The sequence below is a fragment of the Danio rerio genome, chromosome 2, assembly GCF_052040795.2.
Source record: "Danio rerio strain M-AB ecotype USA chromosome 2, GRCz13ab, whole genome shotgun sequence".
Lineage (NCBI taxonomy): Eukaryota > Metazoa > Chordata > Actinopteri > Cypriniformes > Danionidae > Danio > Danio rerio.
Genome location: NC_141022.1, coordinates 2,065,155 through 2,090,162, shown reverse-complemented (window position 1 = coordinate 2,090,162; position 25,008 = coordinate 2,065,155). Strand labels below are relative to the sequence as shown.

Sequence of the window (25,008 nt, the reverse complement as noted above, 5' to 3'; positions counted from 1 at the left end):
ATCCTGTTCTCTAGGTGCGACTCCTGATCCGGAGAAGCAAACCACCGCAGATGCCACTTCAGTAGAGGAATTACAGGACAGCTCAGTCAGTGTGCCAGAAGTTTTGGTAAGGTCATTTTTTTAAGAAATCAATAGAAATGTCTTGTGTAATATTAAGGGTTTCCACGGGTCATGGGATTTTTGGAGTATCGTGGAAGTTTAAGGGAGGTCTGTTACTGACTGAAATGAGAAACAGAGAAAGTGTTTACCTCTTTAGCGTACTACATTATTGTTGAAACATGAATGACTCAAATGATTAAAACAAACAAAACTATTAAAGTTATGAATTAAAATCATGTTAAAATATCACATTTTTAGCCTACTATTAAACAAAGTGCATAAAAGCTTGCTTCTCATATTTATGATCGTTGATAATATCGTAATTTATTTAATAAGGTGTTAGCTGACATATCCAACCCTCTTTTTTGCCAAAAAAGAAATATACTGCAAAAATAAGATCTATAGTTTAATGCTGAAGAGCTGCCTTAATCCTTCTTGGCGTAGATTCAACATGCTACTGGAAATATTCCTCAGAGATTTTGCATCAGTTGCTGCAGATTTGTCGGCTGCACATCCATGAAGCCAATCTCCCATTCCACCACATCCCAAAGCTGCTCTATTGGATTGAGCTCTGGAGACTGTTGAGGCCATTTGAGTACAGTGAACTCATTGTCATGTTCTAGAAACCAGTCTGAGATGATTGAGCTTTATGACATGGTGTTATCCTGCTGGAAGTAGCCATCAGAAGATGGAGACACTGTGCTCATAAAGGGATGGACATGGTCAGCAGCAATACTCAGGTAGGCTGTGGCGTTGATGCTCAGTTGGTACTAATGGACCCAAAGAAAATCTCCCCCACACCATTACACCACCACCAGCAGCCTAAACCGCTGACACAAGGCAGGATGGATCCATGCTTTCATGTTGTTGGAGCCAAATTCTGAGCTGAGCATCCGACAGCAGAAATGGAGACTCATCAGAGCAGGCAACGTTTCTCCAATCTTCTATTGTCCAGTTTTGGTGAGTCTGTGTGAATTGTAGCCTCAGTTTCCTGTTCTTAGCTGACAGGAGCGGCACCCGGTGTGCTCTTCTGCTGCTGTAGCTCATCCGCCTCAAGGTTGGATGTGTTGTGTGTTCAGAGATGCTCTTCTGCAGAGCTCGGTTGTAGCGAGTGCTTATTTGAGTTACTGTTGCCTTTCTATCAGCTGGAACCAGTCTGGCCATTCTCCTCTGACCTCCGGCATCAACAAGGCATTTGTGCCCACAGAACTGCCGCTCACTGGATATTTCCTCTTTGTCGGAGCATTCTCTGTAAACCCTAGAGATGGTTGTGCATGAAAATCCCAGTAGATCAGCAGTTTCTGAAATACTCAGAGCAGCCCGTCTGGCAGCAACAACCATGCCACGTTCAAAGTCTCTTAAATCCCCCTTGTTCCCCATTCTGATGCTCAGTTTTGAACTGCAGCAGATCGTCTTGACCATGTCTACGAGTTGCTGCCATGTGATTGGCTGATTGGAAATTTGCATTAACGTGCAGTTGGACTGGTGTACCTAATTAAGTATATTGTCAAAACTCTCAAATTACTCACTTTTAAGTGAGTTTTTCCTTAAAACAAGCTAAATAATCTGCCAATGTGGTAAGCTAAATATTAGTATGTCCAAAGGAAAAACAATATTATTTTATTTACAGCCAGTGGTGGAAAGAGTACTGAAAAATCATACTCAACTAAAAGTACCATTACTTGCCTAGTGAGTATTACGCTGTGAAAAGCTGATGCATTTACATGTTATTTGTGGATGTGTGTGTAAACGTAACATTCTGTAGTGCATTTAGTTATTGCCCATCAGGCACACATCGTCATGAGATGTTAATATTAGGTTAGATTTAGGTTGTGATGTCAGGTGACCAAAATTTAATGTCTAGCCAGCGTCTAATGATAATGTTATTTTGATGTCCAGTAATAACGACGTTAAATGACGTTGATATTTGGTTGATTTTAGGTTGTGTTAGAAAGTAACCAAAATCCAATGTCAAGCCAACATCCTAAACCTATTGATGTCAAATACTGATATTGATTTTAGACGTCTTCTTGGACACTTTTAATGCTTCCAAACAGTTTGCTGTATTTATAAAGCGCCCATTTCTTGAAGTACTTCATTATGATGCTATTTACCTTCATTGTGTGATTTGATTGGACAGGAATCACAGGTCTGATTTTGTTAATCTCCATAGACAAGAAAAAAACTAGTGACTGCAGGTTAAAGGAAAGTAGTGGAGTAAAAGTACCGGTACAGCACTAAAAATGTACTCAAGTAAGAGTAAAAGTACACTTTTTTAAAAAACTACTCAGTAAATTACAATTCCTGAGAAAAGGTAATTAATTACAGTAATTTGAGTATTTGTAATGAGTTACTTTACACCACTGCTTACAGCATTGACAGATTATTTTGCTTGTTTTAAGGAAAACTTGCTTCATTTTGACACATTATTTCTTAAAACAAGACAATAGTTTGGGCTCATCTAGAAAAGGCTTCCTAATTTAAGAATTTTTAGATATTTGGACTAGAAAAAAGACAAAAACTCTAAGTAAGAAACGTTTTTTTTTTGCAGTGTGTGGGCATGTTTGCGTTTCCATCAGCGTTTTGTACTGTGATAGCTCAGAATGAGCACATATAAAAGCAGGATAGGTAGCACATCTATTGTCATGTTTGTTCTCATCAATAGTCTCGTTCTCTGTGTTGCAGGAGAAAGCAGCAGATGCTCAGATAAATCCTCCAGACTCTTCCCAGCAGGATGCCTAAAGAGCGACGTCTTCTGGGTCGGTTTCTCTCCTCCTCGCTTCCTTTTTCAGGAAAACACCAGGGGATGCACGGGGAGAGGAGGATAGGGTTTTCTGTTGCTTTCTGCTTCTGCAAATTAGTCACAGATGCTCAGCGGAGCGCAGGATAATCCCAAAGCTTCACCTCAGTTCAGTGCTGCAGGAATTTCAGCAAAATACAGTGCGTTTCAGGCCATGTTCACACTATTTTTTAAAACACATATTCTTCTTTGGCCTTTCGTCCACACTGAGATGGCACTTTTAGGAAATGAAAACGTATCTGTGATGAAAACACTGTCTAAAGTGGAGAAATGTGAAAATTGGATTCTTTTATGTTGTCCCAACACAAATCAAAGCTTAAAGGTGCAGGGGTGCGTTTCCCAGACATCGACGCAACTCGCGGGTGAACATAGCACGTGTTTGCATCATGATGGAATTGTTATTCATAAGGTGAAGTTTATTAGCAAATAAACCGAAGTAAACTGTGCACTATTTATCTTTTCATTTCTAGGAAGAGCCACTGAAGAGGAAACAAAGCGGAAGGGACTGAAAATAACTGTGCTGAACTTTGTGGGATGTTTCACAAAGTCTGATGACCGAAAACTGAGAGACTGGATCTATTTTAATGAACAAAGTGCACCTTTAGCTCGCAAAGGACAGAGTTTGACTGTCTTATCAATAGCCAGGAATGAAATACTCCAGAAATGAAATATTTTTTTGCAAAATAAATCTAAAAACTGACGCAATGTGGGAAGCGAGGCCAGTGGGATCACAGTATGATGGACGTGCAAATGCATGAAGTCAAAGACGAATAAAAAGAGTTTTTTAGAAGCCAAAAAAATTATAATATTTAAATTAAAATCATCTTTTTTTATTTAAAGGTGCAGTAGGTGATCTGCCAAAATGCCATTCATTAGCATAATAGCTTTGAAAACACAGTCCCTCTCTTGCCGTCCAAAGCCACGTGTCCTGAAATCACGAACTCACACATTAAAGATGACAGAAACCCACTAGATCATGTCATTCGCCAGTTAGAAAACATTAAAATACTTAATACTACAGTTCCCAACAAAAAATGGTATTATATCTAGCACATGTTCAGCTGTGGAGCAAGCAAAACTTGCCATAATGTGCAATATTTCATGCATGCAAGGATCGCTCATCTATTGGAGCAGCGCATGTGAGATGCTGGTTTTCTGCGCACATGCGTCAGTTTGCTTTCACCAGCATTGTTTTAGTCAACCCAGGCTCATTCTGAAAGAGTAACCCCGTAGACGTTTCTGTAGAGCGCAAAATACGTCCCGGGAGGTACGTATTTGTGCAGTTTTTGTTTTTCGACAATCCGCGAGAGATCACGCTCGCGCTGGTTGTAAAAAGCCACCAGAGGCAGCTGTCGAGTGACCGTCTGTCTGACTGACTGAATGACCGAATGACTAAACCAGGGGTCACCAACATGGTGTCTGTGGGCCCCAGGTAGCCCACCGGGTTCACATGAGTTGCCCGCGGGCCTGTTCTAAAAATAGCTCACCATAGCACCACATATGAGTAAGCTGCATCTAATATTTTTATAGGGATTCTTTTTAAATCACACTTGCATTGGTGTAAATTTACTTTAAGTTATATTTAAAAAAAAAACTTTAAAAACTATTTCAGACAAATGAAGTGTTGCATATTGATATTTATCTAACTTGTTAAATCATTGTTGACAACTACTGTAAGAAATCATTACCATGATCAATGTCTTCACATAGATGAATATTATTCATTATTAATAATAACATACAATTAAAAGTAAATTAATAAAATGTGTTATTTAATAACTGGTAGCCCTTCACACTAAGCAGTACCCAAGAAGTAGCTCTCAGTTTCCAAAAGGTTGGTGACCCCTGGACTAAACGGTTGACTGGGCGACCCAGCCACCCTCCTCCTCCTCCTTCCCTAAACCCAAGCGACGATTTACAAAAGCCGTGCAGAAAAAGAAAAGCCCTTGTCAGATTTTGACCGCGTTTTTGGATTTCACCGCATTCTCGCCGTTATGAACCCGTTCGCTTTATTTTTTGTATTCTGTTTTTTGTCTTGCCTGATGTTTGGAACCTTTCTTCTCCCAGTCGTCACCGCAGCCGGTTCCTCCTCTGGGCCTCCGCTCTGCCGACGTAACACGACAAGCTAACCAGACAAAGGGCGGGAAAGCCCTCCACATAGAGGTGAGCCGTCAGCCAACGAGCGCGAAGAGGAGCGGCGTCACACCGCCCCGTAGCGTTCGCTTGAATAAACGAAATGCAGCCATAAGTACCTCCGGCCACGTAAACCGCGGTCTCCAGAAACGTCCGCTAGGATACATTTTCAGAATGAGCTTGGGTTGGTTTTAGTTGCACATAGAGATAAACAAACTTGCGCGTGCTAAAGATGCTAAATATAAATGACCCCTAACGTCTTCTTTTTGGGATTACCTCTCTAAATTTATACATTAGCATTTTTTTTTGCACTGTCCCCCCCATGCCGCCTCCAGCAAGATGTCGCTTTAGGCGATCACCGATATTGCCTATGCCTAAATCCGCCACTGATATAACCCATTCATAAAACAACCCAAACTACATCAGCTCTGCGTTACTGAAATATGTTTTAAAGCAGAACATTACCCGTCTAAGGGTGCTTTCACACCTGTGAATGGATTCAGTTGTTCCGAAACAGAGATTACAATTGTTACATTGTTGCTCTTTGCTCTTGGAGCGGTTCGCTTTCACACTGCAAAGTTTCTAATCGGACCAAAAGAGCTAAAACAAGTCACGTGCGAGTAAACTCTCCTCACATTGGTCAGTGTCAGGGTTTATTTTGCAGCGTCCCGCTCAGCTGTCAGGAGGTGGTGGTTTGGTGGTGATTGACAGGGTGCGCGCGCGACGTGTCTGAGGAGAGACGCGGTGGGGAGGGGTGAGAAGGGTGCGAGACGATGCCTATTTGAGGACCAGGAGGGAGACGCGAGATTACCGGGAGATCATCACTCGTTTGCGGGGATCCGGAGACTCGCGAAACTTCCCGCCATACTCATAATTCTCTCTTCATATAGCCGTAAGCCTATTACATATCCATAAAACACTGTGATATAACCGCGCTCGGATCGGATCGCTTTCTCACTGCAATCGAACCGCTCTAGGGTTCGTTTCAATCGAGCCGAGACCACCTCATTCAAGCGATCTCGGAGCGATTACTTTGGCGTGGAACAGAGCGTGATTGCCCTGTTCACATATGCCAATCGAACCGCGCTAACTGGGCAAACGAGATACGTTCCGAAACAAAAGTGTAGGTGTGAAAGCACCCTAAGAGAAATACTTCAGCCATGGTGTCGTTCTTACTCCAGCGTGCAAAACTCACACCAATATTGATTCAGGATTTTGATTCAGCAATTGACTTAACACTTTCTCGTGTGCAAACGGCAGATCTGCGTGACACTTTAAGCTGCGGATCCGTTGAAATATTTGAACTCCTGCGACTAGACCGTATGCGACCGGCCGACCGGATGTCATGTATTCCAGTGTTGTCCAAGCAGGTCTGTGCACGCGATATGAGAAATAGTAGTTTATTTGGTTATTTTTTTTAAATCGGTAAATGTCTATATTAACAAAAAAAAAAAATCTGTTCAATATATAATAAAAAAAATATTTTTTTATTGTCTCCACATTCCCTCCAATATTTTTAGCGATCTCTAAGTTTCTAGTATTCATTCATTCTTTCAACCACTGTGAAAGCAGAGAATAATGGCTCTTTTGCACTCCCTTAATTCAGACACAGAACAGCTTCTCTCCCATTGTGCACGTCAGAACTGAACATTCTGTGCGACTGCCACAAGGGGGCGTATTCCGACAGTCGTGTCCAAATGTTGTGTGCAGTGGATGCCTCAACCAGAATATAAAAACACACATATACACTTTTAGATCATTTACTTTCATCAGTACTATCGGACTTTAAAGAGACTTTCAACCAGCACAACAACACACGTCTCTGACGACGATCACCTACTGCACCTTTACCTTTTATTTTTGGAAGAGCCTGTATGTTGACATTGTGCTGAGGTTTTTCTCCAGGGAAAGATTAATTAATTAATATGATTATTACTATTTTGAAAAGCAATTTAAAATAATTTCAACATAATCAAAGCATCTCCATTTATGATCTTCATTGTGTATTATGATATTGTTCATGTTTTGTGTTTTTGAATGACAAACTGTATTTGTCGAATTTCTCAAATCCGTGTTATGAAATTGGCTTTACTCAGTGTTGCAAGTTCAGTGTGGTTCATGAGCAGTTTGCTGTATACATGTGTCTCTTCAGGGTTCATGTTTGTTTTACTCCTTTATAGAAATCTGATATATGCAAATTACCTGTGTAAAATACAAGGTCATGTTTAAATTGCACAAATGCAACATATTTTACTTCAGCTTAGTCCCTTGTTTATCAGGGGTCGCCACAGCGGAATGAACCGCCAACTATTCAAGCATATGTTTTACACAGCGGATTCCCTTCTAGCTGCACCCCAGTACTGGGAAACGCGCATAAACTCTCATTCACACACACTCATACACTACAGACAATTTAGATCATCGATTCCCCTATAGCGCATGTGTTTGGACTGTGAAACCGGAGCACCCGGAGGAAACCCATGCCAACACTGGGAGAACATGCAAACCACAGTGCTTAACACTGAGCTGTATTTTTCAATAGTGTCTGGATGCAGCCTTTATGATGCAAGCTGAGACTGCATCTCTCAGCGATGCAATGTCAGACACAATGCACTTAAATGGAGCTAGTGACGTCACTGTGACGGGTTGGGTTAGGGGCGGGGTTAGGTGAGCCCATTAAAAAGCATTGGATGCAGCCCAGATTGCACTGCACCAGGTCTGCAGCCAGACCCCTCTCGTATTTTTACATATATTTTTTATCTAAATATGTATATGTTCAAATATTGTTGCTATAAATGTATAAATGTGTTTATAAATGACCATATGTATGTCATGGTGGCACAGTGGGTAGCCACCCTGCTGACAAAATCCAGCTTAAACCAGCCTAGGCTGGTTGGCTGGTTTTAGCTGGTTGACCAGGCTGGTTTTAGAGGGGTTTTGGCCACTTCCAGGCTGGTTTCCAGCCATTTCCAGCCTGGTCTTAGCTGGTCAAGCTGGAAAATGATCAGCCAAATCCAGCTAAATCCAGCTTGACCAGCCTGGTTTAAGCTGGACATAGCTGGTTTTGGCTGGACTCCCAGCTTGGCTAGGCTGGTCAAGCTGGTTTTAGCTGGTCGTCTCCTAGCCCGACCAGCTAAGACCAGGCTGGAAATGGCTGGAAACCAGCCTGGAAGTGGCCAAAACCCCTCTAAAACCAGCCTGGTCGACCAGCTAAAACCAGCCAATCAGCCTAGACTGGTTTAAGCTGGATTTTTCAGCAGGGCACACAGCAAAAAGGTCGCTGGTTCAAGCCCCAGGAGGGTCAGTTAGCATTTACATTACTGTGAGGGTTGAAGAAAGGGTAGGCGTTAACAAAGAGCATAGAATCACCAAGAGGCGACACTCTAGTGCGATTCCGGAAACAGCCACTAGATGCTGCTAGTGTCACGCGGCGGCCATTTTGGAATGAAAATTCCAATGGAACAGCATCATATTATAAGTCTGTATAATAAACTATTAAAAGTGCTGATGATTGTGATGGTAAGTGTTGTATTGTCGTCTTTCAGGTTGTATCTCAGCTTTAAAGCGGTTTTTAAATAAATAAATAAAAAACTAAGCAGCTGCTCGCCATCGCGACAGCAATAAGATCCAATGGACAGCCGATCGCTTTCACTTCAAAATGGCGGAATCCGGGGCTGTTGCTTGGCGCTGCTGTTGCAGTGGAACGCTCTATTGAGTGTCGCCTCTTGGTCATTCTAAGCTCTTTGGCGTTAAAAGAATGCAAATTAATCTGTAATTTAATTAATAATACGAAAAATACTCTGTATAATCACTGTTGCTACATTACTTTGAGAGTTGGGGTAGGGGTAGATGTTAATAAAAATACAATCAATGGATAATTTAATAAATAATAAATATAATAAATAATAAATAAATTATAATAAATAATAAATATTCTCGTTAACTTCCGGGCACAGCTGTATTCCTTCTGGCGACCCCAAGTTAATAAAGGAACTAAGCCGAAAAGAAAATGAATGAATGAATATGACCATATATCAGATTTCCATATGGGTGTACTGTATGTTGATCTGTCAGATTAAAAGAAGTCCATGTCAAGGGCTACAGCGCCAGTTTCACACAATTAACAAATGTTGTAGATAAAGCAGTTTAATTACGGTTTCTGTCTGAATATCTTTGTCCCGATATAACACAGTTTTTTTTGTATCGTAGTTGCAACACAGACTCATTGAAAATGCATTCTTCAGCCCACATTTTTGTAAGATCGCTAAAGAAAAAAGTACTTAAACACACGTTTGACTGCAGTTTGTGGGTGAAATGAACACTAGGGGGCGACATAAACACGCACTAAATCACACTAGTATGGCGACATCAACTTTAGCTCCTTTTCACACTAATGATATTTATAGGGACACGTTATTGGAGAATACAGGATTATTTTCATGCAGTTCTTTGCTCAACACCAAATAAACATCACTAAACATCTTAACACGTTGAACACGTTTGCCCGTAGCATACTTTGTTGTTTTAATACTGCAGAGTGCTCGGGTTTGAGTCTGGTGAAGCACGCTTCAACAAATGAGAGAAAAGCAATGTAAAATCAAGGTAAACTATGTGTTCGCAGTGCACTTTTCTCTTCCGTCTGCTTCTGAAAACACTATTGGTTGGGATTAGCGAAGGGTTTAGCTCAGTGTTTTGCTAGCTGATCTGTACCACAAGCTCCACCTTCTAGTGAACGTCTACAAAAAGGATGTGTATCTGAAACACACCCTAAGTAACATATTTCAGATTCACAAACATGTAAACAGCGCCCTCTAGTGGATTTGCTATCTGAAAAGTGCAACGAAACGTACCCGGAGCAATGTATTTTATGCTGGGAAAATGTAGGCTGAGGTATGTATTTACAATGAGCCTAATAAGTGCCAATTTTATTAAGTTATTTTCTGATCTGACACTACTCTGACACATTTAGTTGGCCTTAATTTGTCTACAAACAAAACATTGAGCAATGTGTACGAGACCGGTAAACTTTGTTTGATTTTCTAACACACCTGGAAATGAAACGTTACAAATGCTAATTTTCATTTAGATTAGTTCATTGAGAGACTCAAATGATTTACAGCAGATCAATCACAATAAAGCAAATACGTTCACAATTTGGTCACTGGTGACGTTTGTTTACATCAACACCCTACCAAGCTGTTTTGTGTTTAGACGTCTAAGAGATGATCATTATGCCCTTTGTTACCGTTTCTGTTCATAATTTTTATGTCCCTGTTAATTATTATTTTTCATTACTGTGATAGTTGGGGTAGATGTTAATTAAAATACAATTAATGGAATTTCTTTTAAATATTCTCAGAGTGGGTGTTTCCCAGTGATGGGTTGCAGCTGGAAGAGCATCCGCTGCGTAAAGTATATGCTGGATAAGTTGGTGGTTCATTCCGCTGTGATTAATAAAGGGTCCAAGCCGAAAATGAATGAATAAATATTCTTGATAACCTCCGGCCGCAGCTGTATCTCTTCCAGCAACAACACGCAGTATCATTATGCGCCAGTAGAGGACGCTCGAGAACAGGATTTTTAGTTTTCACACAGCATGCAGGTCTGGAAACAGATTAGTCGAGATAAAACACAGACTTTTCAAGCATATTATCGACATTACAAACAGATATCATCACACAAAGGTACGTTTGCTGCTAAAATGTGAATATTTCAGGAAAATACACGTATCATTTAAAACACTCACATGATTTTAAAACACTCTAGTATTTAATTGACGTCCTATTCCTTACTGTAGCCTATGTTTGTATGTGAACAACCAATATCGTAATATATGTGCTCTATATATGCCCAACATAATTTTGCAGCATTATACAGTGTAAAAGTAGGCTATGTAAATAAGATTAAAGTAAAAAAACACAAAGTCAGTAATTGTATATAAGTTTATTAATGTGTAACTCAGGGTCCAATGGTTAGGCTGAATGCAGCTCTAAACAAACATTTCCTATTGATTCTCTCTGTTTCTTTTTGATGGAGGAGCTCATTTACGAGAAGGAAAATAACAAATAACAGATAAAGGAAAAATAAATAAATAATTATTTTACACATATAACAAGATATAATAAATATATTAAATGTTTTATATATATATATATATATATATATATATATATATATATATATATATATATATATATATATATATATATATATTTTAGAAACATATTATATATATATTATAGTTATTTATATATTATAAATTTTTTTTAATTTTTTAATTTTTAAATTTATTTATTTAGAGACATTTTTAATTAGAGACATGTTTATAGATTTTTTTTTTGTTAATTAATATTTTTATCATATTATTATATTTTTATTTATTATAAACCGTTTTATCAGTTTTAATAAACAGTTATCTTCATTAAAGTAAAGTTTTTTTCCCCCGAACATCATTATAAATAGAATGATTAAACATTTAAATAAATTCAAAAGTTATTTTTGTATTCAAATAATTATTGTAAAAAGCATTATACAAATAAACTTAAATTTAATTTAATTTAATATTGAAAAAAAAAAAAAGACAAACTATCTAAAATCTCAACAATGTTTTATATATCTTTATATTTCTCTTTATTTTTCTTGTTTATTAAAATTTTATTTTATGCATTTTTCTCCAACATTCATTTGGGTGCATTCACTTTTTGGGCCATGATCCTAAAGTTTTGGTTTAGTACTGACTAATCAAATGTATATGCACAACAAATATTACTGTAAAGCATCCTGGAGAAAATATATATTTAAAATGGAGAGCTCTGTGTGGTTTATGAAAAGTCTATGCTGAGCACTGTATATTTTATATACATTTTATTGCAAAATTTTGCCAGGACCAGACATTAAATGCTTTCCAATACAAGTATTTATATTACAGCACTGCAGGAGTCTTATTCTGAACATTGTCATTGAACAGGGGAGGAGTTGCTGGGTTGTTCAAGGGTTTAAGGTCTAATACTGTATTATCTAGTCTGTAATGGTTTGCCTTGATGTTAACTTACAATGCACAGCTTTCTAAGAGTGAATTCAGCAATACTTTGCCTGGGCATTTTATGGTATGTATGATTTAGAAATTCTGAGCGTTAATATAAAGTGGTTTTCCTAATTTCCAATGTTATTAATTGTTGTTTGTTGTTGTTGTGGTTGTCAGAGCTCATCATTCAATGTTAGTTTAGGGTTACACTTTATTTTAAGGTGGCGTTGTTATAGGTGTGTAACTATAATGTTCAGATATCACATGTGCTTCCTATATGGTTAGGTTAGAATGTGGGTTAGGTTTAGGATTATTTGCATGTAATAGGGTATATGCACAGCTAGTGTTTTTCCCCTACTGTCAAACAGCCGGCGAATGGTTACGGTGAATATTTTTAATTTCATACCGTTCCTTTTAGAGCATCGATGTTGTAATGTAATTAAAATATAATCAGTTAAATTGACTTAAGCGTTCATTTAGTTGTTGAAGCGTAAAACGAGATGAAAGACTGTTAACATGCACCGTCAGGATCAGAGAGCACAGGAACTCCATTGAAAACACTGGAGTAAAATTAATTTAGATAATTTACAATGGAGTTTAATACAGCGCTTCTTGTACATTCATTGGTATATCGTATATCAATCAGGCAGTGAAGATCAGTGATTTTTAAAGAAAACGGAGCTTAAACGAGCAGATGTTGTAACTGCTTACAGTTCACCGCAAGCGCTTGACCCAGGTTACTGAAAAATTCAAAGTTCTTCAGTGCATACACCCTATTATGCATAATTAATTGTAAATACTGATACTATAGTAAGTGCATGAAACGTGTAACTAGATCACCTTAGATTAAAATGAGACCTTTTTTACTTTACAATTAAATCCTGGGGTGGCACGATAGCTCAGTGGTTAGCACTGTTGCCTCACAGCAAGAAGCTTGCCGGTTCAAGTCCCGGCTGGGTCAGTTGTCGTTTCTGTGTGGAGTTTGCATGTTCTCCCCGTGTTGGTGTGGGTTTCCTCCGGGTGCTCTGGTTTCCCCACAGTCCGAATATGTAGGTGAATTGGGTAAACAAAATTGTGTGTGTGTGTGTGTGTGTGTGTGTGTATGGGTGCTTTCCTAGTACTTGGGTTGCGGCTGAAAGGGCATCTGCTGTGTAAAACATATGCCAGAATAATTGGTGGTTTAGCGCTGTGGTGACCTCTGAAAAAGAGACTACTAAGCCGAAGGAAATTGATTGAACGAATGAATGAATTCTAATAGGAGTGAGGATATTTTTCACAGTATTTCCTATTACACTTGATATTTTTCTTATATCTTTTAGTTTGGCTAGAATAATAAAAATATACATATTTTAAAGTGTAAAAACAATCAAGTTAACATTATTATCCCCTTTAAGATTTTTTTTATTCGATTGGCTACAGAATAATTCACTGTTATCCATCAGATATCGATGCTCAAGCAATATATAGCTAATCTCCAACACAATCTACATTGTAAACGCGCTATAGAAATAAAGATGAATGGAATAATATTACAATAATGATCATTTTTGGATATATTATGCAGCTTTAGTTAAAAATTTCTGTTTGCGGCTGTAGCTCATCATTGAGCAGCGCTGACCCGGCACCTAAAGACCCAGTGGACTGTTCACTGTCTGAGTGGTCTTCATGGACTCGCTGTGATGCCTGTCTGAAAAAAAGGGTGAGTTTCTGCATATTGTACAGTTTTCTGTCTGGCTTCAATATTTACCTGTTAACAACAGCAACAGCATTGGGTGCATTGCTCACAGTATAAAAAAACAAGCCACGCCCACTATTTCCTCATTTAATCTTCCATTTCTGTAGGACCTGCATCACAATATGAATAAAAAACAGACGCAGCTTCTGCTTCATGTGAACTTTAAAGGTTATTCATGTATTTAAATGAATTTCTCACATTCTCTATTGGAGACAGGTCAGGACTGCAGGCAGGCCAGTCCAGTACTTGTACCCTCAGCAGCAGGACTATGTTATGTGTGCAGAATGTGGTTCAGCATTGTCTTGTTGAAATATGCAATAGCGTTTTTCATGCTGTCCCAAGTCTGATTTGGGGTTGTATTTGTTTTTGATGGTTCTGCTCTGTTATCTGCAGTTCCGCTATGCCACGCTGATCCAGCCGTCTGAGTTTGGAGGAGAACCGTGTCAAAATAATGGTCGAGAGGAGGAATCATGTACGCCTCCAGCTCGATTCTCCTGCCAGAAGTCCTTTGCTATCTGCCAGGGCTTCCGCTGCACGGTCACAGGTGAGCCTTGCATATATCTCAAAATAATACATATTCCAGATGGTAAAGGTCTCTGAAATGTGCATGTTTTATTAAATGTTTGACATAATCTCAACTGAAACATGGAGGGCGGGGCATAGAGTAGCTCCTCCCCTTTAAAAAAAAAACAGCCAATAGTGTTTGGATTTTTCATCACTCTGCCAGTGAGAGTTGTTGAGCTCAAGTGCATCAAATGAACAGCCAATGAGAAGAAAGGGGCGTGGCATGTCAGGCACTAGAGAGCATTTGATTGGTCAAAAGATTTGATGAGAAACTGAACTATGAGGTGATGTCAATAAAACCCATTCAAGCGGAAGTGACAAACTAAAGCTTACACTACAAACTACATAGCTTTACATGTTTATATCAGTTTTATATCTTGTAAACACAAATTTTGGCACTGCTTTGGAGTACACTAGGAAGTAGATATCTTAAAATCTAACAAAACTGGTACTGACATCTAAAAAAAAAAACTATTTTAATTTCATGGGACTTTTAAATGAGTATGTTTTCATGTAGGAGGCAATTAAGCACGTGTAATGTTTCTGTGTTTTGTGTCAGGCCGCTGTGTGCTGGAGAATCTGCGCTGTAATGGAGATGATGACTGTGGAGACGGATCTGATGAGCAGGACTGTAAGAAAGTCTACAAAGCTTGTAATCAGCCCACCGAGGAGTATTACGGCATCGAGAATCTTGCCAAAGGGTGTGTGTGTTTAATACACTCCTGTACGACTTAACCATCTCTGTCGCACCTAGAAAATGCACATCATTGATGGATGCTCAGTGCTTTTCATTATTATTAAATATAAGAAAATGAACCTTTTTACACTAGTGACATTTACAAGGACATTCGTGAATAAAGGATTATTCTTTGTTCATTCTATTCATAACTATTATCCACGAATAAAGGATTATTTTTGTGCAAATAAATAATGAAATAACAGTGTTGTGCCGCAGAGGGCTAGGTTCGAGTCTGGTGAAGCAAGAGATACAAATCATGTAAAACTACACAGTGGCAAGAAGACGTGTACAAAAAGAACGTGAATCTGAAATGCGCAACAAAACACCCTATTTAATGTATTTCAGATTCGTAAAAATATTGATAGTACCCTCTCGTGGATTTGTCATTAAAACGTACAACAAAACACCTTAAATAATATATTTCAAATTCGCAAAAATATAGACAGCGCCCTCTAGTTGATTTGACATTAAAACGTACAACAAAACACACCCTAAGTAACGTATTTTAAATTCGCAAAAATATAGACAGTGCCATATAATGGATTTGACATTAAAACGTACAACAAAACACCCTAATTACCGTATTTCAGATTCGCAGAAATGTAAACAGCGCCCTCTAGTTGATTTGACGCCAGAAACGTACAACAAAACACACCCTAATTAACATATTTTAAATTCGCAGCAATGTAAACAGCGCCCTCTAGTTGATTTGACCTCAGAAACGCGCAACAAAACACACCCTAATTAACATTTAAAATTCGCAAAAATGTAGACAGCGCCCTCTAGTGGATTTGATATTAAAACGTACAACAAAACACACCCTAAGTAACGTATTTCAGATTTGCAAAAATATAGACAGCACCCTCTAGTGGATTTGTCGTCAGAAGCGTGCAACAAAACACACCCTATTTAACGTATTTAAAATTCGCAAAAAAGTAGACAGCACCCTCTAGTGGATTTGATATTAAAACGTAAAACAAAACACCTTAAATAATATAAATCAAATTCGCAAAAATGTAGACAGCACCCTCTAGTGGATTTGACATTAAAGCGTACAACAAAACATCCTAATTGACAAATTTAAAATTCGCATAAAATATAGACAGCGCCATGTAATGGATTCGACATTAAAACGTACAACAAAACACCCTAATTACCGTATTTCAGATTCACAAAAATGTAAACAGCGCCCTCGAGTGGGTTTGATATCAGAAACGCGCAACAAAACACACTTTAATTAACATTTCAAATTTGCAAAAAATGTAGACAGCACCTTCTAGTGGATTTGACAATAAAACGTACAACCAAACACCCTAAATAACGTATTTCAGATTTGCAAATATAGGCAGCGCCCTCTAGTGGATTTGACATTTTGAGCATACAACACAACACACCCTAAGGAACATATTTCAGATTCGCAAAAATAAAGACAGCGCCCTCTAGTGGATTTGTCATCAGAAATGCGCATAAAAAACACACCCTAAATAACATATTTCAGATTCGCAAATATAGACAACGCCCTCTAGTGGATTTAACATTAAAACATACAACACAACACACCCTAAGTAAAGTATTTTAAGATTCACTAAAATATAGACAGCGCCCTCTAGTGGATTTGTCGTCATAAATGTTCGACAAAACACACCCTAATTAACATATTTCAGATTCCCAAAAATGTAGACAGCGTCCTCTAGTGGATTTGACATCAGAAACGTGCAACAAAACACCCTAATAAATGTTTTTCTGATTCACTAAAATATATACAGCGTCATCTAGTGGATTTGACATCAGACACGTCCAACAAAACACACTCTAAACTATTTCATATTTGCAAAAATATGAACAGCGCCCTCTAGTGGATTTGACATTAAAACGTACAACAAAACATGTTAGCTAACATATTTCAGTTTCACAAAAAATTAGACAGCACCCTCTAGTGAATTTGTCGTCATAAACGTACAACAAAACACACCATAATCAACATATTACAGATTTACTAAAATATAAACAGCGCCCTCTAGTGGATTTGTCATCTGAAACATGCATCAAAACATCTTTTAGCAACGCACAGTATTTCATGTCGCCAAAAATATTGCCTAAAATATGCATTTTCATTGATCTTGGGTTGGTATTAAAGACTTTTTGTTGCTCCTCTAAAATATGTTAAATCCCTGGATATGAGGTCATCGTTTATTTTTTTGTTCACAGATTCAACATTTTGAATGGTAAAATGGAAGCAGTGGTGCTTGATAACCGATATTACGCTGGCGGCTGCCTGCCTCATTTTATCCAAGATGTTCGCTTCAGGAAGCCGTTTAATTTACAACAGTACACAATAGAGGTAAGCGGCATGTTGTTTCTATGCTGAGGTATATATGTGACTTTTTTACTTCACAATTTAACCCCGGGATGGCACAATAGCTTAGTGGTTAGCACTGTAGCCTCACAGCAAGAAGGTCGCTGGTTCGAGTCCCAGCTGGGTCAGTTGGCATTTCTGTGTGGAGTTTGCATGTTCTCCCTGTGTTTCCTCCAGGTGTCCACAGTCCAAGTGTGTATGGGTGTTTTCCAGTACTGGGTTGCGGCTGGAAGGGCATTGTGTAAAACATATGCTGGTTAAGTTGGTGGTTCATTCCGCTGTGGCGACCCCTGATTAATAAAAGGAAAATGAATGAATGATTGTTAACTTTGCTGACCACAAACAAAGTTAACTTCAGTTGTTATGGTAGATCTGTGTGTGAATGCTAATTATGTGTCTTTGTTACTTCCAGACAAAGGGCTCGTATGATTTCAACATGAAGGAGTACGATTCCTACAGCGAATACTTCAAGAGTGAAAGTCATTCAACTCTGTCCAAAACCAGCGTCTCGATTGGGATTGCTTACCCCAATGCCTTTGACTTCAGCTTTGCCTATAATGACCACAAATACAAGCGCTCGGTCAAGAAGATGCGCACATATTCGGGGAGGGTGAGTGCTCTTCTGTGGCTAATAATACTGAAGATTGAACTATATTAATATTTATTAAAGAAAATGAGACAATGGGTTTGAAGAAACTAGACTGTTTACATTTTGGATGTCAAATTCTTATAATTATTAAATATCATTTATAATGATTAATTTTATAATTGTATAATATTAAATTGTATATTAATTAAATATTATAATTTAATATAAATACTTTTAAATATTCACAGCTTAAATAAACAGCTATGTTAAATTTCGGTGCATAAAAATACAAACCCTGGCAATTCATGTCATTAAAATGCAAGCAGTTGTTAATTCAATGCATAGTTTTTGTCAGTTTGTGCTATTTGACAAGCTTTTTATTTCAATACTTCTTTGTAAATCTGTTGTATATTTTATTTTGAATAAGTACATTTTTAATATTTCATTATTTTTTGTTATTTTGTGCTCCTATAGAGAGTTCAAGTGCTTCACTTTTATTTTAATAATGCATTTTATTTTATTTTAGTTTAGTTTTTATTTAATGTAAATTAGTTTTTTCTCTGTAAATTTGTTGGATTTTAATTTAATTAATCAAGTTGCTTTTTATTTAGAGTTCAGATGCTTTCTTGTGTTTTTTATTATTACTATTTATTTTATTATTATTATTATCATTATAATTATTATTATAGTTTATTTTATTTTAGTTTGGTTCTATTGTTGAATTTTTATCTTTTATAATAAGCCATTTTTTAATATTTTATTATTTATTTATTTTTATTTTGTCGTTTTTATTTCATGCTCCGTATTTGAAGCTCAGGAGCTTTTATTCTATTTTATTTTATTTTATATTTCTTTTTATTTTATTGTAAAAAAAAAAAAAATCTCCAGTAAATCTCCAGTATTTTTAATTATTTATTTTTTTATTTTATTTTAGTTTAGTTTAGTTAGGTTCGATTGTTGAATATTTATTTTTATTTATTTATTTATTTATTTATTTTCTTTTCCATCTTTTATTATTATATTTTATTCCGCCTTTGCTGGTGCTTCTCTTTTATTTTTAATTATTATTTATTTTATTAAAATTTATTTTATTTTAGTTTTTTGTTGAATTGAATAAGTTATCTTTTAATATTTCATTATTTTTATTTTATTTGTTTTTTATTTTATGTTGAAGCTCAGGTACTTCTCTTGTATTTTTAATTAATTAATTTTTTTTTTTTTAGGTTTGATTGTTGAGTTTTTCTTTTTTTATTATCATCTTTTATTATTTTATTTTATTGTTTGCTCTCTATAAAAAGCTTAGTTGCTTCTCTTGTATTTTTTTATTTTATATTTTATTTTAATTTATGTTATTTTATATAGTGTAGTGTAATTGTTGAATTTTATTTTTTAATAAGTTATCTTTTAATAATTTATTATTTTATTTTATTTAATTAAATGATTTTATTTATTGTTTGGTCTCCTTTATTTATTCTCCTTTATATACAGTACAAGTTATATGCAGGATTTTTTGTTCTGTGTTGTCCTCAGAAAAACAAGTTCATCCGTGCTCACTCTGAGCTTGAGGTCGCTCGCTACGCTTTAAAACCACAAAACCTGATGCTACACCCTGAGTTTGTGTCCCGACTGCACGCGCTGCCGCTGGAGTACTCATACGGAGAATACCGGCAGATCTACCAAGACTACGGCACTCATTTCATCAAGGAGGCAACTCTGGGTGGAGAATTTGAGTACACTGTTATCCTCAACGACGAGAAGTTCGAGAAATCTGGTAGGAAAATGAAGGAAACAAGAATAAGATCATAAAAAAAATACTCATTTATAAAAGTAATAAAGTAATTCATTTTAAATACTGTAGTGTTTTTGATCCATGCTATAGTAAAGCACTTGAATTAATCTGTTACAGTAATTCTATAGTGGCTATATTAACACTGCAACTATAGTAATCTAAACAAATGACTATAGAGTCTATATTATACCACAATCCACCAGAGTTTACTGTAGTAAAAGCTAAAGTGCACTACAGTATTTATTACAATCAATGAGATAGTTAATACTACAGTATACTGGAGCATTCATTACAAACAAAGTGTTGTAAATAGTATTATATATACTGTATAATATACTGTACTTTACTGTAGTATGATTCATAAACACTGTAGTATTGGCTCTGAATTACTGTAGTATTTTTGTTTCATGTGGCCTGTGATTTTAAAAGTTGTGCTTATACTGAATGTGATGTTTTTTTCTTCATTATAGGCTACTCACTTGATGAAACCAAGAATTGTGTGCAGGTTGGGCTTAAGGTTGGAGTCCAGGTTAAAAAGATCTATGTGGGACTTGGACTTTCAGGTGGAAGCTGTGAAGGCCTGCTGAAAGAGATCGGAGGTCAGCAGAAAACATGTTCAGCCACTTCAGCTTTGTTATATATTTTAATTTTTTTATGGAATAATCTAAATTTAATTCGAGTGACCCGATTGCAGACATTGCAGTAGATTGATATATATCATACATTACAGAAGTTATTTATTTTACTGAAAACCCTCTAAATTTCAAGATGCATGTAGGATATTGCATATTTTAATATGATAATCACCATAGTTCACAACTGTTATTCATTTTAGACAGAAGCATCTGCTGGAATTGCTAAATGTAAACACAGAATAGTCTATTTTTTACAATTAATTAATTATTTTTTTATTTGTTATTATTATTATTATTATTAATTGTATTATTATAAATTTATTTAAGTTATTTTATATATTTATTATAATTTATTTATTTGTTATTTAGGGTTTATTCTTTTATTTATGAATTATTTGTTATTATTATTTATAATTTTTGTTGTTATTTATTATTTTTTTTCTTTAATTATTATTTGTTATAATTTTTTGTTATTTATTGTTTATTTATTTACTTATTTATTATTTGTTATTATTATTAATTAAAATATTTATTTATTTGTATTATTTTAAATGTTTATTTATTTATTTTTTATTATTTATTTATTATTTTTATTGTTATTTATTATTATTATTATTTATTTTGCTATTATTATTTATTTATTTGTTATTATTTATTGTTTATTTAATTATTTATTTATTGCCTTGTTTTTTATTTGTTAATAATAATAAATTTATTGTTTATTTATTTATTTATTTGTGATCATTCAATGTTATTTGTTATTATTAATATTTATTTATTTATTTATTATTCATTTGTTATGTATGATTTATTATTTTTTTACAAATATATTTATTTATTATTATATTGCAAAATAATTACTAAAAAGACAGAAGCAATTAGTTACTAATACTATTATGTTTAAAAGTTGTTGAAAATGTAAAACACAGTCAAGCTGTTTCTCCACTTGAGTGAATTTCTGCATGAACAATAAATGATAGAGCTCATTATTAATGTGAAATCCTGTTTTGGTCTTTCAGATTCCACAAAGGAGAGGGATATGGTGGAAGATGTGTTTATTGTGGTCAAAGGGGGCGACAGTGAGACCGTCTCTCGTCTGGCGGCGAAACAGCTGCCGACTCCAGACATCATGCAGATGTGGGGAGAAGCCGTCTTCTACAATCCTGAGTTTATAAGCAAGAAGGTGAACAATTACACTCAGTCCGGGATGTTGGAAGAGCTCAAACAAGTGCACTTACTGTCAGTCAAACAACAAACACTGAGTGAACATTTGAGTGTTCAACTTTATTATCCTGTCTGCAGATCGAACCGATTTATGAGCTGGTGCCACCTCGAGAGGCAAACGCAAACATCCTAAAGAAAAACCTGAAGAGAGCTCTGTCAGAGTACCTGAGTGAAAGCAGCGCCTGCAGATGTTCACCGTGTCTTAATAATGGCCTGGCAGTGCTCAAGGGTGAGAGCAACCACACAACCCTAATCACCAAAGACTGAATAATCAGGGGCGTTTACATTAACTATAATGATTATCTGAGCTTATCTATTGACATCCAAAATAGCTGATCATATGTGTTATTGTGCCACATGTTAGTGGCCAGTGTGGAGAAAGTTACTTTTGAAAGAAATGCCTTACATTATTATTATTATTATTATTATTATTATTATTTATTTGTTATAGTTTGTTATTTGTTTGTTTATTTTTGTTGTTTAATTATTTATTTATGTATTATTTGTTATAATTTATTTATTTATTTGTTATGATTTATTATTATTTTATTTATTTATTGTTGTTCGTTTATTTATGTATTATTTGTTATTATTGTTTATTTATTTGTTATAACTTATTTATTTATTTATTTATTAAATATTATTGTTTTTCTTTATTGTTATTGTCTATTTATATTTTTATTTGCTATTATTTCTTGTTTGTTTATTTATTTATTGTTTGTTATTATTATTCCTTAATAAATTAATCAATTAATTAATTGATTTTTATTTATTTATTTACTTATTTTTTAAATAAATTTTTTACAAATGTAAATATTCACTGTTATCTTTCAAAATAACCTCCTAATTTGTAACAATATTGAATTACTCCCTAATAAAGTTGTTATTAGTATTTATTTATTTGTTACAATTCATTTATATATTATTTGTTATTATTTTTTATTAATTTGTTATAATTTATTTATTTATTTTTTGTTTTTTATTTTTGTATTTTTTTATTATTATTTTTTGTTGTTATTGTCTATTTTTATTTATTTATTTGTTTTTATTTATTGTTTATTTATTTAAGTGTTTATTTATTGTTTGTTATTATTAATTAATTAACAAATTAATCAACTAATTTATTAATTTTTTCCATTGTTATTATTGTTTATTTATTTGTTCTTATTTGTTATTATTGTTTATTTGTTTGTTAATATTTATTTATTTATTGTTTTTTATTTATTGTTGTTGTTGTTGTTGTTGTTGTTATTGTTGTTATTGTCTATTTTTATTTATTTATTATTATTTTTGTTTATTTATTTATTTATTGTTTATTTATTTTTTTATTGTTGTTATTATTAATTAATAAATTAAGCAATTATTTTTTTCTATTTATTTTTGTTTTACAAATATATTTGTTTATTATTATCTTTCAAAATAACAACTAAATGCGTTACAATATTGAGTTACTCCCCAATAAAGTAACTAGTTGCACTGCTTAGTTACTTTTATGGTAAGTAAGGTTACATCACTTTTGAGTTACTTTTGCATTACTTTTTCTTACCTGGATGAGGCTTGATCTCTTTTAGAACTTGTAGGGGTTTAACTATAGTTACTGTGATAAAAAAAAATACAACTGAATTTTATTTTTAATCCATTATTAGGCATTACCTAAGAAATGAATACAGACTGATTGTTTTCATTTACATTGTTAGTTAAATTACTGATGTTAACAAATTGAGCCTTATTCTGTACAGTGTTAATGAACAATAGGCCAATAAATAGTATTACAAAACATTTGATATGTATTATTTTATATAATAAATGTGATCAATATTTCAGCAGACAGATCATTGTTTTCTCTGTCTCCATTTCTTCTCGTTATAGGCATGAGATGTACTTGTATTTGTCCAGCGGGTGTCAAAGGAGTGAGCTGTGAGATAACTCAAAGAAAAGGTTTGTCAGTGTGCGCCGCTATTAGAAACTGTTTAGCTAAATCCAGTAGACCCTATTCACTTTTCCAGGGTACTCAGTAGCGCAAGGCATCATGGTTGGGTAAACTTAGAGCGCAGTGAATGGGATGGTACAACAAATAATTATTTTACAATCCAATTAGCTGAATTAATAACAGAAAAAACCCCGGTGTCATCAAGACTTTCAGAAAGAGGAAACCAATAGTGTGAGACTGAGAACGGCAGCCAGAAGAGAGAATAATGCCAGATTTACTCTCAGCCCCAACAGATGCTCCATTACAAACACCTCGCATAATTCGTTTTTTGTCATTTGATTATAGTAAATACATAAATGCATGGTGATAAAACAAAAGCACTTATCACTCAATACATAAAACTACTCGTTTAAATCCATGCTTAGGACAAAAACGTCAATTGCAAACAAATGCTAATCATTGTCATGTTTTCTCTTATTATCCGAACATGTACAGGTTTGGCAATAGATGGAAACTGGAGCTGCTGGTCTTCATGGTCGAGCTGCTCAGGAAAGATCCAACATCGCACCCGTCAGTGTAATAATCCAGCCCCACACAACGGTGGAGTAGCATGTGCTGGAGCTCAGGAGGAGTCCGCGGATTGTGTCTAAAGTGTGTTATTTACTGGGTAGAAACTGATTGCATCGTGTCCTAATGCAGTTGAAGTCAGAATTATTAGCCCTTCTGTATGTTTATTTCCCCATATCACATTTCTGAACCTAATAACTAATAATAACTGATTTCTTTTCTCTTCACCATGATGACAGCACATAATTTTTGACTAGTAGACACTAGTGTTTAGCTTAAAGTGACATGTAAAGGCTTCACTAGGGTAATCAGGGTAAAGTTAGGGTAATTAGGCAAGTCGTTGTATAACAGTGGTTTGTCCTGGAGACAATCCAAAACTAATATTGCTTAAGGAGGCTAATAATACTGACCTTAACATGAGTTTAAAAAATGATGTTGTTGGTTTGCACTGAATCGCAGTTTCTGAATTTCATTTTCAAAACATCTACTAGTTATTTTATTTTCAAGATGGGGTGATCTATTTGCTGCTGCTTTTGGTAGTATGGCAATAAATGTTAAATGTATGTATAAATAAATGTAAAATGTGTTTAAGCTCACATTAGGAGCATTTAACACCGAATAAAGCCCATAATCAGTACCTGAGGGTGATCTTTGTTATAGTAGTTTATGCTGTTGGTCTTTTAACTCACATTGGGAGCATTTACCACTCACTAAATCCCATAATCAGTACCTGAGGGTGATTGTCAGTAGTTTATGCTGTTGGTCTTTAAACTCACATTGGGAGCGTTTAGCACAGAATAAAGCCCATAATCAGTACCTGAGGG

General features: G+C 35.2%; 2 protein-coding genes across 45 annotated transcripts in view; both read left to right on the top strand.

Moving 5' to 3' along the window:
- dab1b (DAB adaptor protein 1b) overlaps positions 1-6,472 on the top strand; it is a 73,445-nt gene extending 66,973 nt beyond the window's left edge. For 21 of the 44 annotated variants that reach the window (XM_087240030.1, XM_087240018.1, XM_087240023.1 and 18 more), the window contains 3 exons: positions 15-106; positions 2,785-2,858; positions 3,370-3,699. In XM_087240030.1, the coding sequence (XP_087096156.1) occupies positions 15-106; positions 2,785-2,841 (149 nt within the window). In that variant the 3' untranslated portion in view covers positions 2,842-2,858; positions 3,370-3,699. Of the gene's footprint in view, positions 1-14; positions 107-2,784; positions 3,040-3,369 lie in introns of all 44 variants that reach the window. The other 23 variants (XR_015477930.1, XR_015477929.1, XR_015477926.1 and 20 more) reach the window with 4 other exon arrangements.
- Positions 6,473-12,038: 5,566 nt separating this feature from the next.
- On the top strand, positions 12,039-24,820 carry c8b (complement C8 beta chain). The gene is made up of 12 exons (NM_001256723.3): positions 12,039-12,138; positions 13,653-13,755; positions 14,185-14,335; positions 14,915-15,056; positions 17,303-17,435; positions 17,863-18,060; positions 19,570-19,810; positions 20,299-20,427; positions 21,483-21,646; positions 21,766-21,916; positions 23,557-23,625; positions 24,113-24,820. Exons 1-12 carry the CDS (start codon positions 12,086-12,088, stop codon positions 24,265-24,267), a joined length of 1,689 nt encoding a protein of 562 aa, NP_001243652.2. The 5' UTR covers positions 12,039-12,085; the 3' UTR covers positions 24,268-24,820.
- The last annotated feature ends 188 nt before the right edge of the window (positions 24,821-25,008 follow it).